This window comes from Ranitomeya variabilis, chromosome 5 (assembly GCF_051348905.1).
Source record: "Ranitomeya variabilis isolate aRanVar5 chromosome 5, aRanVar5.hap1, whole genome shotgun sequence".
Classification (NCBI taxonomy): Eukaryota; Metazoa; Chordata; class Amphibia; order Anura; family Dendrobatidae; genus Ranitomeya; species Ranitomeya variabilis.
Genome location: NC_135236.1, coordinates 690118298 through 690136246, shown reverse-complemented (window position 1 = coordinate 690136246; position 17949 = coordinate 690118298). Strand labels below are relative to the sequence as shown.

The window sequence follows — 17949 nt, the reverse complement described above, 5'->3', positions numbered from 1 at the left end:
TACTTTTGATATGGCTGACCCATGCAGACAATTCAGGTAGGCAGGATCCAGCTCTAATTAAAAAGGTCTTAAACTGATGGAAGGAGGTGGCTTAGTTACAAGGAGTGAGCTACAAATATCAGAAAATTGGAACTGGATCCTGCCTGCCTGAATTGTCTACATGGGTCAGGCATATTGTAGGTTTCAAAAAACTGACCGTCACATCCAAACATAGACTAAGTGTGAACAGGTGCTGAACCTAGAGTCACCAACTCATATACAGTCAAGTAAATAAGGCAGCACACTGCAGCGCTGAAACATGCAAACATGAAAACTGAACTGCATTACTGCACTAGAAATATGAAAAATGAGAGCGTTTAGCGCATAAAAATGGCCAATTTTATGTGTACCTGGTAGCCACTTTAGGGCATCTCTCGTATACCAAGTCCTACGGTTTCCTTTCCTCGCTGAGAATACTCTCTTATATTCTCAGCGAGGAAAGGAAACCGTAGGACCTGGTATACGAGAGATGCCCTAAAGTGGCTACCAGGTACACATAAAATTGGCCATTTTTATGCGCTAAACGCTCTCATTTTTCATATTTCTAGTGCAGTAATGCAGTTCAGTTTTCATGTTTCATGTTTGCATGTTTCAGCGCTGCAGTGTGCTGCCTTATTTACTTGAGCCATATTGTAGGAACACCCATTCCTCTAGTGTCTGAATGTGGTGGCCATATTGGAGGCACACTCTTCCAGTATGGTATGTATGAGGCAGCCATATTTGAGGCACACCCATCCTGTATGTTCTGTATGAGGTGGCCATATTGGAGGCACACCCTTCCTGTATGGGTGGCCATATTGGAGGAACACCTTTCCAGTATGGTCTGTATGGGGTGACCACATTGGAGGCACAGCCTTGCTATATGGTCAGTATGGGGCAGCAACATTGGAGGCACATCCTTCCTGTATGGGGCAGCCACATAGGAGGCACACCCTTCCTGTATGGTCTGTATGAGGTGGCCACATTGGAGGCACACCATTCCTGTATGATCTGTATTGGGTGGCCACATTGGAGGCACACCCATCCTGTATGGTCTGTATGAGGTGGCCACATTGGAGGCACACCTTTCGTGTATGGAGCAACCACATAGGAGGCACACCCATCCTGTATGGTCTACATGGGGCAGCAACATTGGAGGCACACCCTTCCTGTATGGTCTGTATGAGACGGCCACATTGGAGGCACACCCTTCCTGTATGATCTGTATTGGGTGGCCACATTGGAGGCACACCATTCCTGTATGGTCTGTATGGGGCGGCCACATTGGAGGCACACCTTTTGTGTATGGAGCAACCACATAGGAGGCACACCCATCCTGTATGGTCTACATGGGGCAGCAACATTGGAGGCACACCCTTCCTGTATGGTCTGTATGAGGCGGCCACCTTTGAGGCACACCCTTCCTGTATGGTCTGTATAGTGCAGCCACATTGGAAGCACACCCTTCCTGTATGAGGTGGCCACATTGGAGGCACACCCTTCCTGTATGGACTGTATGAGGCGGCCACATTGGAGGCACACCCTTCCTGTATGATCTGTATTGGGTGGCCACATTGAAGGCACACCCTTCCTGTATGGTCTGTATGAGGCGGTCACATTGAAGGCACACCCTGCCTGTATGAGGTGGCCACATTGGAGGCACACCCATCCTGTATTGTCTATATTGGGCGGCCACACTGGAGGCACACCCTTCCTGTATGGGGCGGCCACATTGAAGGCACACCATTCCTGTATGGCCTGTATGGGGCAGCCACATTGGAGGCACACCCTTCCTGTATGGTCTGTATGAGGCGGCCACATTGGAGGCACACCCTTCCTGTATGGTCTGTATGAGGCGGCCACATTGGAGGCACACCCTTCCTGTATGGTCTGTATGAGGCAGCCACATTGGAGGCACACCCTTCCTGTATGGTCTGAACGAGGCGGCCACATTGGAGGCACACCCTTCCTGTATGGTCTGTATGAGGCGGCCACATTGGAGGCACACCCTTCCTGTATGGTCTGTATGAGGCGGCCACATTGGAGGCACACCCTTCCTGTATGGTCTGTATGAGGCGGCCACATTGGAGGCACACCCTTCCTGTATGGTCTGTATAAGGCGGCCACATTGAAGGCACACCCTTCCTGTATGGTCTGTATGGGGCGGCCACATTGGAGGCACACCCTTCCTGTATGGTCTGTATAAGGAGGCCACATTGAAGGCACAACCTTCCTGTATGGTCTGTATGGGGCAGCCACATTGGAGGCACACCCTTCCTGTATGGTCTGTATAAGGCGGCCACATTGAAGGCACACCCTTCCTGTATGGTCTGTATGGGGCGACCACATTGGAGGCACACCCTTCCTGTGTGGTCTGTATGATGTGGCCACATTGGAGGCACACCCTTCCTGTATGGTCTGTATGGGGCAGCCACATTGGAGGCACAACCTTCCTGTATGGTCTGTATGGGGCAGCCACATTGGAGGCACACCCTTCCTGTATGGTCTGTATGGGGCAGCCACATTGGAGGCACAACCTTCCTGTATGGTCTGTATGGGGCAGCCACATTGGAGGCACACCCTTCCTGTATGGTCTGTATGGGGGAAAATAAAATAAGACCGGCACTCATTTGTAAATTTTCAGAATTTCTAGATTTTTGTTCCGTGCTCTTCAAAAACCAACATGTTAGAGATTTGGGGTTTTACACATGCCTTTTTCAGACTCTCAGAGACTCCGTTTGAAAAAGGCATGTGCTCAAGACAAAATGCGTAACACATTTGTTTTTTGAAGAGCACGGAATAAAAATCTAGAAATTCTGAAAATTTACAAGTGAGTGCCGGTCTTTTTATGTTATTTGCATTGAGACGCCAATCCTAGACATGAGCACCACAGAGTGAGCGCAGACTGGAATTGATGTTTATTATCTATATGGGGCATTCATGCTGGCACCCCTTTCCAGTAGTGTCTGTAGGGGGGCAGTCATATTGGAGGCACAACCTTCCTGTAATGTATGGATGGGGTGTTCATATTGGAGGTACACTTTTCCTGTAATGTCTATATGTGGGGTGGTCATATTGAAGTCACACCCTTCCTGTAGTGTCTGTATGGGGGCAGTCATATTGGAGGTACACCCTTCCCGTAGTATCTGTATGGGTGGGCGGTCATATTGGAGTCACAACCTTCCGGTAGAGTCTGTACGGGGGCGGTCATATTGGAGTCACACCCTTCCCATAGTGTCTGTATGTGGGCGGTCATATCGATGGCACATCCTTCCTGTAGTGTCTGCATAGAGGTAGTCATTTTGGTGGCACACCCTTTCCTTGAAATCTGTATGAGGGTAGTCATATTTGAGGCACGTCTTTCTCGTAGTGTCAGTATAGAGGGTAGTCATATAAGAGTCACACCCTTCCCGTAGTGTCTGTATGAGTCGGCTGTATTGGGGGCACACCCTCCCCGTTATGTCTATATGGGGGCGTTCATATTAATTGCACATCCTTCTCATAATGTCTGTATGAGTTGGCTCTATCAGTGACACACCCTTCCCGTAGTGTCTGTATGGGGGGTAGTCATATTGGAGTCACACCCTTCCCGTAGTGTCTGTATGGGGGTAGTCATATTGGAGTCACACCCTTCTCGTAGTATCTGTATGGGGGTAGTCATATTGGAGTCACACCCTTCCCGTAGTGTCTGTATGGGGGTAGTCATATTGGAGTCACACCCTTCCCGTAGTGTCTGTATGGGGGTAGTCATATTGGAGTCACACCCTTCCCGTAGTATCTGTATGGGGGTAGTCATATTGGAGTCACACCCTTCCTGTAGTGTCTGTATGGGGGGGTAGTCATATTGGAGTCACACCCTCCCCATAGTGTCTGTATGGGGGGGTAGTCATATTGGAGTCACACCCTTCTCATAGTATCTGTATGAGGGTAGTCATATTGGAGTCACACCCTTCCCGTAGTGTCTGTATGGGGGGTAGTCATATTGGAGTCACACCCTTCCCGTAGTGTCTGTATGGGGGTAGTCATATTGGAGTCACACCCTTCCCGTAGTGTCTGTATGGGGGGTAGTCATATTGGAGTCACACCCTTCCCGTACTGTCTGTATGGGGGGTAGTCATATTGGAGTCACACCCTTCCCGTAGTATCTGTATGGGGGTAGTCATATTGGAGTCACACCCTTCCCGTACTGTCTGTATGGGGGGTAGTCATATTGGAATCACACCCTTCCCGTAGTGTCTGTATGGGGGTAGTCATATTGGAGTCACACCCTTCCCGTAGTGTCTGTATGGGGGTAGTCATATTGGAGTCACACCCTTCCCGTAGTGTCTGTATGGGGGGGTAGTCATATTGGAGTCACACCCTTCTCGTAGTGTCTGTATGGGGGGTAGTCATATTGGAGTCACACCCTTCCCGTAGTATCTGTATGGGGGTAGTCATATTGGAGTCACACCCTTCCCGTACTGTCTGTATGGGGGGTAGTCATATTGGAATCACACCCTTCCCGTAGTGTCTGTATGGGGGGTAGTCATACTGGAGTCACACCCTTCCCGTAGTGTCTGTATGGGGGGTAGTCATACTGGAGTCACACCCTTCCCGTAGTGTCTGTATGGGGGGTAGTCATATTGGAGTCACACCCTTCTCGTAGTGTCTGTATGGGGGGTAGTCATATTGGAGTCACACCCTTCCCGTAGTGTCTGTATGAGGGTAGTCATATTGGAGTCACACCCTTCCCGTAGTATCTGTATGGGGGTAGTCATATTGGAGTCACACCCTTCTCATAGTATCTGTATGAGGGTAGTCATATTGGAGTCACACCCTTCTCGTAGTGTCTGTATGGGGGGTAGTCATATTGGAGTCACACCCTTCCCGTAGTGTCTGTATGAGGGTAGTCATATTGGAGTCACACCCTTCTCATAGTATCTGTATGAGGGTAGTCATATTGGAGTCACACCCTTCCCGTAGTGTCTGTATGGGGTGTAGTCATATTGGAGTCACACCCTTCCCGCACTGTCTGTAGGGGGGGTAGTCATATTGGAATCACACCCTTCCCGTAGTGTCTGTATGAGGGTAGTCATATTGGAGTCACACCCTTCTCATAGTATCTGTATGAGGGTAGTCATATTGGAGTCACACCCTTCCCGTAGTGTCTGTATGGGGGGTAGTCATATTGGAGTCACACCCTTCCCGTACTGTCTGTAGGGGGGGTAGTCATATTGGAGTCACACCCTTCTAATAGTATCTGTATGGGGGGTAGTCATATTGGAGTCACACCCTTCCCGTAGTGTCTGTATGGGGGTAGTCATATTGGAGTCACACCCTTCCCGTAGTGTCTGTATGGGGGTAGTCATATTGGAGTCACACCCTTCCCGTAGTGTCTGTATGGGAGTAGTCATATTGGAGTCACACCCTTCCCGTACTGTCTGTATGAGGGTAGTCATATTGGAGTCACACCCTTCCCGTAGTATCTGTATGGGGGTAGTCATATTGGAGTCACACCCTTCCCGTAGTGTCTGTATGGGGGGTAGTCATATTGGAGTCATACCCTTCCCGTAGTGTCTGTATGGGGGGGTAGTCATATTGGAGTCACACCCTTCCCGTAGTATCTGTATGGGGGGTAGTCATATTGGAGTCACACCCTTCCCGTAGTGTCTGTATGGGGAGGTAGTCATATTGGAGTCACACCCTTCCCGTAGTGTCTGTATGGGGGGTAGTCATATTGGAGTCACACCCTTCTCGTAGTATCTGTATGGGGGTAGTCATATTGGAGTCACACCCTTCCCGTAGTGTCTGTATGGGGGGTAGTCATATTGGAGTCACACCCTTCTCGTAGTATCTGTATGGGGGTAGTGATATTGGAGTCACACCCTTCTCATAGTATCTGTATGGGGGTAGTCATATTGGAGTCACACCCTTCCCGTAGTGTCTGTATGGGGGTAGTCATATTGGAGTCACACCCTTCTCGTAGTGTCTGTATGGGGGGTAGTCATATTGGAGTCACACCCTTCCCGTAGTGTCTGTATGGGGGTAGTCATATTGGAGTCACACCCTTCTCGTAGTGTCTGTATGGGGGTAGTCATATTGGAGTCACACCCTTCCCGTAGTGTCTGTATGGGGGTAGTCATATTGGAGTCACACCCTTCCCGTAGTGTCTGTATGGGGGGTAGTCATATTGGAGTCACACCCTTCCCGTAGTGTCTGTATGGGGGTAGTCATATTGGAGTCACACCCTTCCCGTAGTGTCTGTATGGGGGGTAGTCATATTGGAGTCACACCCTTCCCGTAGTGTCTGTATGGGGGTAGTCATATTGGAGTCACACCCTTCCCGTAGTGTCTGTATGGGGGTAGTCATATTGGAGTCACACCCTTCCCGTAGTGTCTGTATGGGGGTAGTCATATTGGAGTCACACCCTTCCCGTAGTGTCTGTATGGGGGTAGTCATATTGGAGTCACACCCTTCCCGTAGTGTCTGTATGGGGGTAGTCATATTGGAGTCACACCCTTCCCGTAGTGTCTGTATGGGGGTAGTCATATTGGAGTAACACCCTTCCTCTACTGTCTGTATGGGGGTAGTCATATTGGAGTCACACCCTTCTCGTAGTATCTGTATGGGGGTAGTCATATTGGAGTCACACCCTTCCTCTACTGTCTGTATGGGGGTAGTCATATTGGAATCACACCCTTCCCGTAGTGTCTGTATGGGGGTAGTCATATTGGAGTCACACCCTTCCCGTAGTGTCTGTATGGGGGTAGTCATATTGGAGTCACACCCTTCCCGTAGTGTCTGTATGAGGGTAGTCATATTGGAGTCACACCCTTCCCGTAGTGTCTGTATGGGGGGTAGTTATATTGGAGTCACACCCTTACCGTAGTGTCTGTATGGGGGTAGTCATATTGGAGTCACACCCTTCCCGTAGTGTCTGTATGGGGGGTAGTCATATTGGAGTCACAACCTTCTCATAGTATCTGTATGAGGGTAGTCATATTGGAGTCACACCCTTCCCGTAGTGTCTGTATGGGGGTAGTCATATTGGAGTCACACCCTTCTCGTAGTGTCTGTATGGGGGTAGTCATATTGGAGTCACACCCTTCTCGTAGTGTCTGTATGGGGGATAGTCATATTGGAGTCACACCCTTCTAATAGTATCTGTATGGGGGTAGTCATATTGGAGTCACACCCTTCTCGTAGTGTCTGTATGGGGGTAGTCATATTGGAGTCACACCCTTCTCGTAGTGTCTGTATGGGGGATAGTCATATTGGAGTCACACCCTTCTAATAGTATCTGTATGGGGGTAGTCATATTGGAGTCACACCCTTCTCGTAGTGTCTGTATGGGGGATAGTCATATTGGAGTCACACCCTTCTAATAGTATCTGTATGGGGGTAGTCATATTGGAGTCACACCCTTCTCGTAGTGTCTGTATGGGGGATAGTCATATTGGAGTCACACCCTTCCTCTACTGTCTGTATGGGGGTAGTCATATTGGAGTCACACCCTTCCCGTAGTGTCTGTGTGGGGGTAGTGATATTGGAGTCACACCCTTCTCATAGTATCTGTATGAGGGTAGTCATATTGGAGTCACACCCTTCTCGTAGTGTCTGTATGGGGGTAGTCATATTGGAGTCACACCCTTCTCGTAGTGTCTGTATGGGGGTAGTCATATTGGAGTCACACCCTTCCCGTAGTGTCTGTATGGGGGTAGTCATATTGGAGTCACACCCTTCTCGTAGTGTCTGTATGGGGGTAGTCATATTGGAGTCACACCCTTCTCATAGTATCTGTATGAGGGTAGTCATATTGGAGTCACACCCTTCCCGTAGTGTCTGTATGGGGGTAGTCATATTGGAGTCACACCCTTCTCGTAGTGTCTGTATGGGGGTAGTCATATTGGAGTCACACCCTTCTCATAGTATCTGTATGAGGGTAGTCATATTGGAGTCACACCCTTCCCGTAGTGTCTGTATGGGGGGTAGTTATATTGGAGTCACACCCTTCCCGTAGTGTCTGTATGGGGGTAGTCATATTGGAGTCACACCCTTCCCGTAGTGTCTGTATGGGGGTAGTCATATTGGAGTCACACCCTTCTCGTAGTGTCTGTATGGGGGTAGTCATATTGGAGTCACACCCTTCTCGTAGTGTCTGTATGGGGGATAGTCATATTGGAGTCACACCCTTCTCGTAGTGTCTGTATGAGGGTAGTCATATTGGAGTCACACCCTTCCTCTACTGTCTGTATGGGGGTAGTCATATTGGAGTCACACCCTTCCCGTAGTGTCTGTATGGGGGGGTAGTCATATTGGAGTCACACCCTTCCCGTAGTGTCTGTATGGGGGTAGTCATATTGGAGTCACACCCTTCTCGTAGTGTCTGTATGGGGGATAGTCATATTGGAGTCACACCCTTCTCGTAGTGTCTGTATGAGGGTAGTCATATTGGAGTCACACCCTTCCTCTACTGTCTGTATGGGGGTAGTCATATTGGAGTCACACCCTTCCCGTAGTGTCTGTATGGGGGGGTAGTCATATTGGAGTCACACCCTTCCCGTAGTGTCTGTATGGGGGTAGTCATATTGGAGTCACACCCTTCTCGTAGTGTCTGTATGGGGGATAGTCATATTGGAGTCACACCCTTCCTCTACTGTCTGTATGGGGGTAGTCATATTGGAGTCACACCCTTCCCGTAGTGTCTGTGTGGGGGTAGTGATATTGGAGTCACACCCTTCTCATAGTATCTGTATGAGGGTAGTCATATTGGAGTCACACCCTTCCCGTAGTGTCTGTATGGGGGTAGTCATATTGGAGTCACACCCTTCCCGTAGTGTCTGTATGGGGGTAGTCATATTGGAGTCACACCCTTCCCGTAGTGTCTGTGTGGGGGTAGTGATATTGGAGTCACACCCTTCTCATAGTATCTGTATGGGGGTAGTCATATTGGAGTCACACCCTTCTCGTAGTGTCTGTATGGGGGTAGTCATATTGGAGTCACACCCTTCCCGTAGTGTCTGTATGGGGGTAGTCATATTGGAGTCACACCCTTCTCGTAGTGTCTGTATGGGGGTAGTCATATTGGAGTCACACCCTTCTCATAGTATCTGTATGAGGGTAGTCATATTGGAGTCACACCCTTCTCGTACTGTCTGTATGGGGGTAGTCATATTGGAGTCACACCCTTCTCATAGTATCTGTATGAGGGTAGTCATATTGGAGTCACACCCTTCCCGTAGTGTCTGTATGGGGGTAGTCATATTGGAGTCACACCCTTCCCGTAGTGTCTGTATGGGGGTAGTCATATTGGAGTCACACCCTTCCCGTAGTGTCTGTATGAGGGTAGTCATATTGGAGTCACACCCTTCCCGTACTGTCTGTATGGGGGTAGTCATATTGGAGTCACACCCTTCTCGTAGTGTCTGTATGGGGGTAGTCATATTGGAGTCACACCCTTCCCGTAGTGTCTGTATGGGGGGTAGTCATATTGGAGTCACACCCTTCTCGTAGTGTCTGTATGGGGGGTAGTCATATTGGAGTCACACCCTTCTCGTAGTGTCTGTATGGGGGTAGTCATATTGGAGTCACACCCTTCTCGTAGTGTCTGTATGGGGGGTAGTCATATTGGAGTCACACCCTTCTCGTAGTGTCTGTATGGGGGGTAGTCATATTGGAGTCACACCCTTCTCGTAGTGTCTGTATGGGGGTAGTCATATTGGAGTCACACCCTTCTCGTAGTGTCTGTATGGGGGGGTAGTCATATTGGAGTCACACCCTTCTCGTAGTGTCTGTATGGGGGTAGTCATATTGGAGTCACACCCTTCCTCTACTGTCACTATGTGGATGGCCATACTGGTTGACACTTTATGGCAGCTGAAATAAATGCAACATCTGTCGTGTCTGAGCTGGGATAGTACAGTTCACACATCCTGCAGCACTGCCATTCATTTCATTTTGCATAGAAACTGAACATAAAAAAACCCGAGACCTGAATCAGGAACAAGACAATAATTCAGATATGCCAAAATCCTCAAATTCTACCATTCATCCATATACTTCACTGAGGATCCTCCTCCGTGCTCCCACATAGGTACTACACCCCTCCATTCAGAGAACTGATATCGTTCCATCTACTCTACTCCTACACTTAGAGAATCCTGGCACGGCCCCACCCAGTGTACCAAAGCACCATTCTATTCACTGCTCTACCCCTACCCCCAGAGGATCATGGCACAGTCTCACCCAGTGTACCAAAGCACCATTCTATTCACTGCTCTACCCCTACTCCCAGACTATCATGGCACAGTACCACCCAGTGTACCAAAGCACCATTCTATTCACTGCTCTACCCCTACTCCCAGACTATCATGGCACAGTACCACCCAGTGTACCAAAGCACCATTCTATTCACTGCTCTACCACTACCTCCAGAGTATCATGGCACAATACCACCCAGTGTACCAATGCACCATTCTATTCACTGCTCTACCCCTACTCCCAGACTATCATGGCACAGTACCACCCAGTGTACCAAAGCACCATTCTATTCACTGCTCTACCCCTACTCCCAGACTATCATGGCGCCATCCCAGCCAGTGTACCAAAGCACCATTCTATTCACTGCTCTACCACTACCTCCAGAGTATCATGGCACAATACCACCCAGTGTACCAATGCACCATTCTATTCACTGCTCTACCCCTACCTCCAGAGTATCATGGCACAGTACCACCCAATGTACCAAAGCACCATTCTATTCACTGCTCTACCCCTACTCCCAGACTATCATGGCACAGTACCACCCAGTGTACCAAAGCACCATTCTATTCACTGCTCTACCCCTACTCCCAGACTATCATGGCGCCATCCCAGCCAGTGTACCAAAGCACCATTCTATTCACTGCTCTACCACTACCTCCAGAGTATCATGGCACAATACCACCCAGTGTACCAAAGCACCATTCTATTCACTGCTCTACCCCTACCTCCAGACTATCATTGCACAATACCATCCAGTGTACCAATGCACCATTCTATTCACTGCTCTACCCCTACCTCCAGAGTATCATGGCACAGTACCACCCAATGTACCAAAGCACCATTCTATTCACTGCTCTACACCTACCCCCAGAGTATCATGGCACAGTACCACCCAGTGTACCAAAGCACCATTCTATTCACTGCTCTACACCTACCCCCAGAGTATCATGGCACAGTACCACCCAGTGTACCAATGCACCATTCTATTCACTGCTCTACCCCTACCTCCAGAGGATCATGGCACAATACCACCCAGTGTACCAATGCACCATTCTATTCACTGCTCTACCCCTACCTCCAGAGGATCATGGCACAGTACCACACAGTGTACCAATGCACCATTCTATTCACTGCTCTACCCCTACCTCCAGAGGATCATGGCACAGTACCACCCAGTGTACCAATGCACCATTCTATTCACTGCTCTACACCTACCCCCAGAGGATCATGGCACAGTACCACCCAGTGTACCAATGCACCATTCTATTCACTGCTCTACACCTACCCCCAGAGTATCATGGCACAGTACCACCCAGTGTACCAAAGCACCATTCTATTCACTGCTCTACCACTACCTCCAGAGTATCATGGCACAATACCACCCAGTGTACCAATGCACCATTCTATTCACTGCTCTACCCCTACTCCCAGACTATCATGGCACAGTACCACCCAGTGTACCAAAGCACCATTCTATTCACTGCTCTACCCCTACTCCCAGACTATCATGGCGCCATCCCAGCCAGTGTACCAAAGCACCATTCTATTCACTGCTCTACCACTACCTCCAGAGTATCATGGCACAATACCACCCAGTGTACCAATGCACCATTCTATTCACTGCTCTACCCCTACCTCCAGAGTATCATGGCACAGTACCACCCAATGTACCAAAGCACCATTCTATTCACTGCTCTACCCCTACTCCCAGACTATCATGGCACAGTACCACCCAGTGTACCAAAGCACCATTCTATTCACTGCTCTACCCCTACTCCCAGACTATCATGGCGCCATCCCAGCCAGTGTACCAAAGCACCATTCTATTCACTGCTCTACCACTACCTCCAGAGTATCATGGCACAATACCACCCAGTGTACCAAAGCACCATTCTATTCACTGCTCTACCCCTACCTCCAGACTATCATTGCACAATACCATCCAGTGTACCAATGCACCATTCTATTCACTGCTCTACCCCTACCTCCAGACTATCATTGCACAATACCATCCAGTGTACCAATGCACCATTCTATTCACTGCTCTACCCCTACCTCCAGAGTATCATGGCACAGTACCACCCAATGTACCAAAGCACCATTCTATTCACTGCTCTACACCTACCCCCAGAGTATCATGGCACAGTACCACCCAGTGTACCAAAGCACCATTCTATTCACTGCTCTACACCTACCCCCAGAGTATCATGGCACAGTACCACCCAGTGTACCAATGCACCATTCTATTCACTGCTCTACCCCTACCTCCAGAGGATCATGGCACAATACCACCCAGTGTACCAATGCACCATTCTATTCACTGCTCTACCCCTACCTCCAGAGGATCATGGCACAGTACCACACAGTGTACCAATGCACCATTCTATTCACTGCTCTACCCCTACCTCCAGAGGATCATGGCACAGTACCACCCAGTGTACCAATGCACCATTCTATTCACTGCTCTACACCTACCCCCAGAGGATCATGGCACAGTACCACCCAGTGTACCAATGCACCATTCTATTCACTGCTCTACACCTACCCCCAGAGTATCATGGCACAGTACCACCCAGTGTACCAAAGCACCATTCTATTCACAGCTCTACCCCTACCTCCAGAGGATCATGGCACAGTACCACCCAATGTACCAAAGCACCATTCTATTCACTGCTCTACCCCTACCTCCAGAGTATCATGGCACAGTACCACCCAGTGTACCAATACACCATTCTATTCACTGCTCTACCCCTACTCCCAGACTATCATGGCGCCATCCCAGCCAGTGTACCAAAGCACCATTCTATTCACCGCTCTACCCCTACTCCCAGAGTATCATGGCACAGTACCACCCAGTGTACCAATACACCATTCTATTCACTGCTCTACCCCTACCTCCAGAGAATCATGGCACAGTACCACCCAATGTACCAATGCACCATTCTATTCACTGCTCTACCCCTTCCTCTACTCCCAGAGGATCATGGTGCCCTCCCAGCCAGTGTACCAAAGCACCATTCTATTCACTGCTCTACCCCTACTCCCAGAGAATCATGGCACAGTACCACCCAGTGTACCAATACACCATTCTATTCACTGCTCTACACCTACCCCCAGAGAATCATGGCACAATACCACCCAATGTACCAATGCACCATTCTATTCACTGCTCTACACCTACCCCCAGAGAATCATGGCACAATACCACCCAGTGTACCAATGCACCATTCTATTCACTGCTCTACCCCTACCGCCAGAGAATCATGGTACAGTACCACCCAGTGTACCAATACACCATACTATTTCGTGCCTTACCCCTACCTCTACCCACCAGAGTATCATGGCACAGTACCACCCAGTGTACCAAAGCACTATTCTATTCACTGCTCTACCCCTACCGCCAGAGTATCATGGCACAATACCACCCAGTGTACCAATGCACGATTCTATTCACTGCTCTACCCCTACACCCAGTGTATCATGGCACAGTACCACCCAGTGTACCAATGCACCATTCTATTAGTGCCTTATCCCTACCTCTACCCACCAGAGGATCATGGCGCCCTCCCAGCCAGTGTACCAATGCACCATTCTATTCAGTGCTTTACCCCTAACTCTACCCACAGAGGATCATGGCGTCATCTCAGGCAGTGTACCAATGCCCATTCTGTTCTGTGCTATACCCCTATTTCTACCCCTCGAGTATCACGTCACAGTCCCATACAGTGTACCAATGCCCCATTCTATTCAGTGCTTTACCCCTACCTCTCTACCCTAGAGAATTGTGGTGCCCTCCCACCCAGTGTACCAAAGCACCATTCTATTCATTGCTTTACTCCTACCCCTAGAGGATCATGGTGCCCTCACACCCAGTGTACCAAAGCACCACTCTGTTCAGTGCTCTACCCCTACTTCTACCCCTAGAGGATCATGTCACAGTCCCATACAGTGTACCAATTCCCCATTCTATTCAGTGCTTTACCCACAGAGTATCATAGTGCCGTCCTAGCCAGTGTACAAATGCTTCATTCTATTCAGTGCTCTACTCCTACCTCCAGAGTATCATAGCCCAGTCCCACCCAGTGTATCAATGCACCATTCTATTTAGTGCTATACCCCTACCTCTCTACCCCCAGAGGATCATAGTGCCCTCCCACTCAGTGTACCAATACCCCATTCTATCCCCTAGCTCTACTCCCAGAGTATCACTGCACAGTCCCACCCAGTGTACCAATGCACTATTCTATTCAGTGTTATATCCCCTACCTCTACCCCTAGAGGATCATGGTGCCCTCCCACCCAGTGTACCAATGCACTATTCTATTCAGTGTTATATCCACTACCTGTACCCCTAGAGGATCATGGTGCCCTCCCACCCAGTGTACCAATGCACCATTCTATTCAATGCTCTACCCCTACTCCTAAAATATCATGGCATCGTCCTACCCAGTGTACTGATGTATCATTCTACTTCGTGCTCTACTCCTAGAGTATCATGTTACAGTCCCTTCCAATGTACCAATGCCCCATTCTATTCAGTGCTCTACCCCTACATCTACCCCCAGAGTGTCATGGTGTCATCCCACCCAATGTATCAACACCCCTTCCTATTCAGTGCTCTACCCCTACCTCTAGAGTATCATGGTGCTGTCCCACCTAGTGTACCAATGTGCCATTCTATTTAGTGCTCTACCCCAACCTCTACCCCCAGAGGATCACGGTGTCGTCCTGCCCAGTGTACCAATGCACCATTCTATTCAGTGCTTTATCCCTACCTCTATCCACAGAGGATCATGGTGCCATCCCACCCAGGGTACAAATACACTAGTGTATTCAGTGTTCTATCCTCTACACAGTCCCACGCAGTGTACCAATGCATCATTTCATTCAGTGCTAAACTCCTAGACTCTCAAAGTATCATGGCACCGTCCCACCAAGTGTACCAATGCACCATTCTATTCAGTGCTCTACCCCTACATCTACTCCCAGAGTATCATCTCACAGTCCCATCAAGTGTACCATTGCCCCATCCTATTCAGTGCTATACTCCTACCTCTACCCCAGAGGATCATGGTGCCGTCCTACCCAGTGTATCAATGCACCATCCTATTCAGTGCTCTACCCCTACGTCTACTCCCAGAGGATCATGGCGCCGTCCCACCCAATGTACCAATGCACTATTCTATTCAGTGCTCTACCCCTACGTCTACTCCCAGAGGATCATGGCGCCGTCCCACCCAATGTACCAATGCAACATTCTATTCAGTGCTCTACCCCTACACCTACTCCCAGAGGATCATGGTGCCGTCCCACCCAATGTACCATTGCCCCATCCTATTCAGTGCTATACTCCTACCTCTACCCCAGAGGATCATGGTGCCGTCCTACCCAGTGTATCAATGCATCATTCTGTTCAGTGCTCTACCCCTACGTCTACTCCCAGAGGATCATGGTGCCGTCCTACCCAGTGTATCAATGCATCATTCTGTTCAGTGCTCTACCCCTACGTCTACTCCCAGAGGATCATGGCGCCATCCCACCCAATGTACCAATGCACCATTCTATTCAGTGTACTTTAGCACTCTTCTTCCCAGTGTACTCCTACATCATTCCATCTGCTCTACTCCTACACACAGAGGATCCCGGAACCTTTCCGCTTACGGTCACATGGCTTGGTTCCTTGGGCGTCTCGTGCTCCGCTGCCACCACTGTCACTGGACGTGCTGCTTTGTCGGCTGACAAGATTTCCTGATAGATAAGACCTTGATGCAGGCAAGGAGATGCCCGGAGGGGCAGGAACAGGAGTCGGGGGAGGGCTGGGGGCAGTTATATTTGGCTCTACCTTCCTTGCAACGAATTCAGATTTTTGTTTCTAAAACGACAAATGTAAATACATCACATGCATTGTATACATACATATATATATATATATATATATATATATATATATATATCTACACACACACACACCTACATACACACATACAGTACAGACCAAAAGTTTGGACACCTTCTCATTTAAAGATTTTTCTGCATTTTCATGACTATGAAAATTGTACATTCACACTGAAGGCATCAAAACTATGAATTAACACATGTGGAATTATATACTTAACAAAAAAGTGTGAAACAACTGAAATTATGTCTTATATTCTAGGTTCTTCAAAGTAGCCACCTTTTGCTTTGATGACTGCTTTGCACATTCAGTTATCCAGGGACCAGGGGGTCATTTCCTGTCTCTAATGCTAGGGGCGTCCTAGCTTGCCCTGTTCCCTGGATTACTTCTGATGGTGAAGATGCCAGGGCCATGCACCTTGCATTAGCTCCTGAATCCGCTCTCAGTCAGTACCCCTCCACACCCAGGGAAAAGGGGAGTAGTAGTGTAATGTAGTACACCAACCAGACTAACAAGATAATATGAACAGGGGTATCTAATCAGTGCAGGAGTAGGAGAAATCAGATGCTGTGGTCTTCTGGCTCCTCTCTGTTGCGATAAACCCGTGACACTGAATGTGACAAGTGACGTCTTGAGTAGATGTCCTAGATTTGACAAGTGATGTCCTCAGTAAATGTTCTGTATGCGAGAAGTGAGGTCAAACTCATTCACTGATATGTAAAACCTCCTGCTGAAATCTACAATGTGCACATCTTCAGAACCTATTCCTCTACTTGGTATAAGTAAACCCACTGGAAACCAGAATGTGGCCCTCGGTTGCTGAAAGTTGCATCAGTCACATATTGGATAGATAAACTTCCCGTAAGAGAATATGCTTATTACAATCATCTATTTGTAAGATGAGTTTTGTCCATATAGTATTAGGTCATTATGTGGACTCAGAGGTGGACACACAGAAGAAGAAAGCACACGACCTGTTACCTCTGTCAGTTCTCCCAGTAATTGCTGCCAGTAAAAAGAGAATCTGCAGTTATACAGAGTATACAATCAGAGTCACACAGTACATAGCAGAAACAAGGCAGGGACACAAGGCAGAGCGATGAACGGAAGAAGGGAACCTACTCTAGTCCAAGCCTTGGAGCCAATTAAACAAGCAGACAGACCCCCTTGACCAGGAGGTATAAGTTTTCTGTCTTCCACAAGTTTTTAGTAAAACTTGCCATAAAACTCTTACAGAGCTCAGAGACTAGTGACCTGGCAGAAGACATGGGGATAGAGGAGTTCAGTCCGGAAGCTTTACGTTGACCGAATCACTAAGTAGGGCTGGGTACTGCCAATGAGACGTGAGGTTTTAAAAAAAGACAAGCAAAAAGAGATACAGGCCTCACATGGTTTTTAGGATGTTAGTGTTCATAACTCTACAGCTTTACAGCCCTGACTGGTACATGACTCTGTAGTGCCTTACATAGGACTTGGGAACAATCTCAAAGATGTTCCTCTCCCTACAGACTTTCCTAACAAGTGAAGAATGGGCTTCTTCCCACCAAGTGAGCTCTGACCAATCCGCTCACTATTCTGGGCAGCATCCAGGAAAGACTTGTGGTCTTTCCTGATGAAGAAGTCTTTTGGACTTTGAAACGTGTAGAATGAACCACCATCCATTTGACAATCTGGGATATACGTCTCATCATTGATCAGCAAGTGCGGAAATCAGCCACAAACCTCTCTTCTCTCCTGGATATCATTTGGTCATTTACTGGCTCGTGGATGCGCTGCAGCTGATATGCTTCAT

General features: G+C 48.6%; 1 protein-coding gene across 6 annotated transcripts in view; it reads right to left on the bottom strand.

Moving 5' to 3' along the window:
* EPS8 (EGFR pathway substrate 8, signaling adaptor) overlaps positions 1-17949 on the bottom strand; it is a 192743-nt gene that overhangs the window by 5582 nt on the left and 169212 nt on the right. For 3 of the 6 annotated variants that reach the window (XM_077267282.1, XM_077267286.1, XM_077267283.1), the window contains 2 exons: positions 17139-17162; positions 15923-16133 (listed from right to left, as the gene is read on the bottom strand). In XM_077267282.1, the coding sequence (XP_077123397.1) occupies positions 15923-16133; positions 17139-17162 (235 nt within the window). The remainder of the gene's footprint in view (positions 1-15922; positions 16134-17138; positions 17163-17949) is intronic. The other 3 variants (XM_077267284.1, XM_077267287.1, XM_077267285.1) reach the window with 1 other exon arrangement.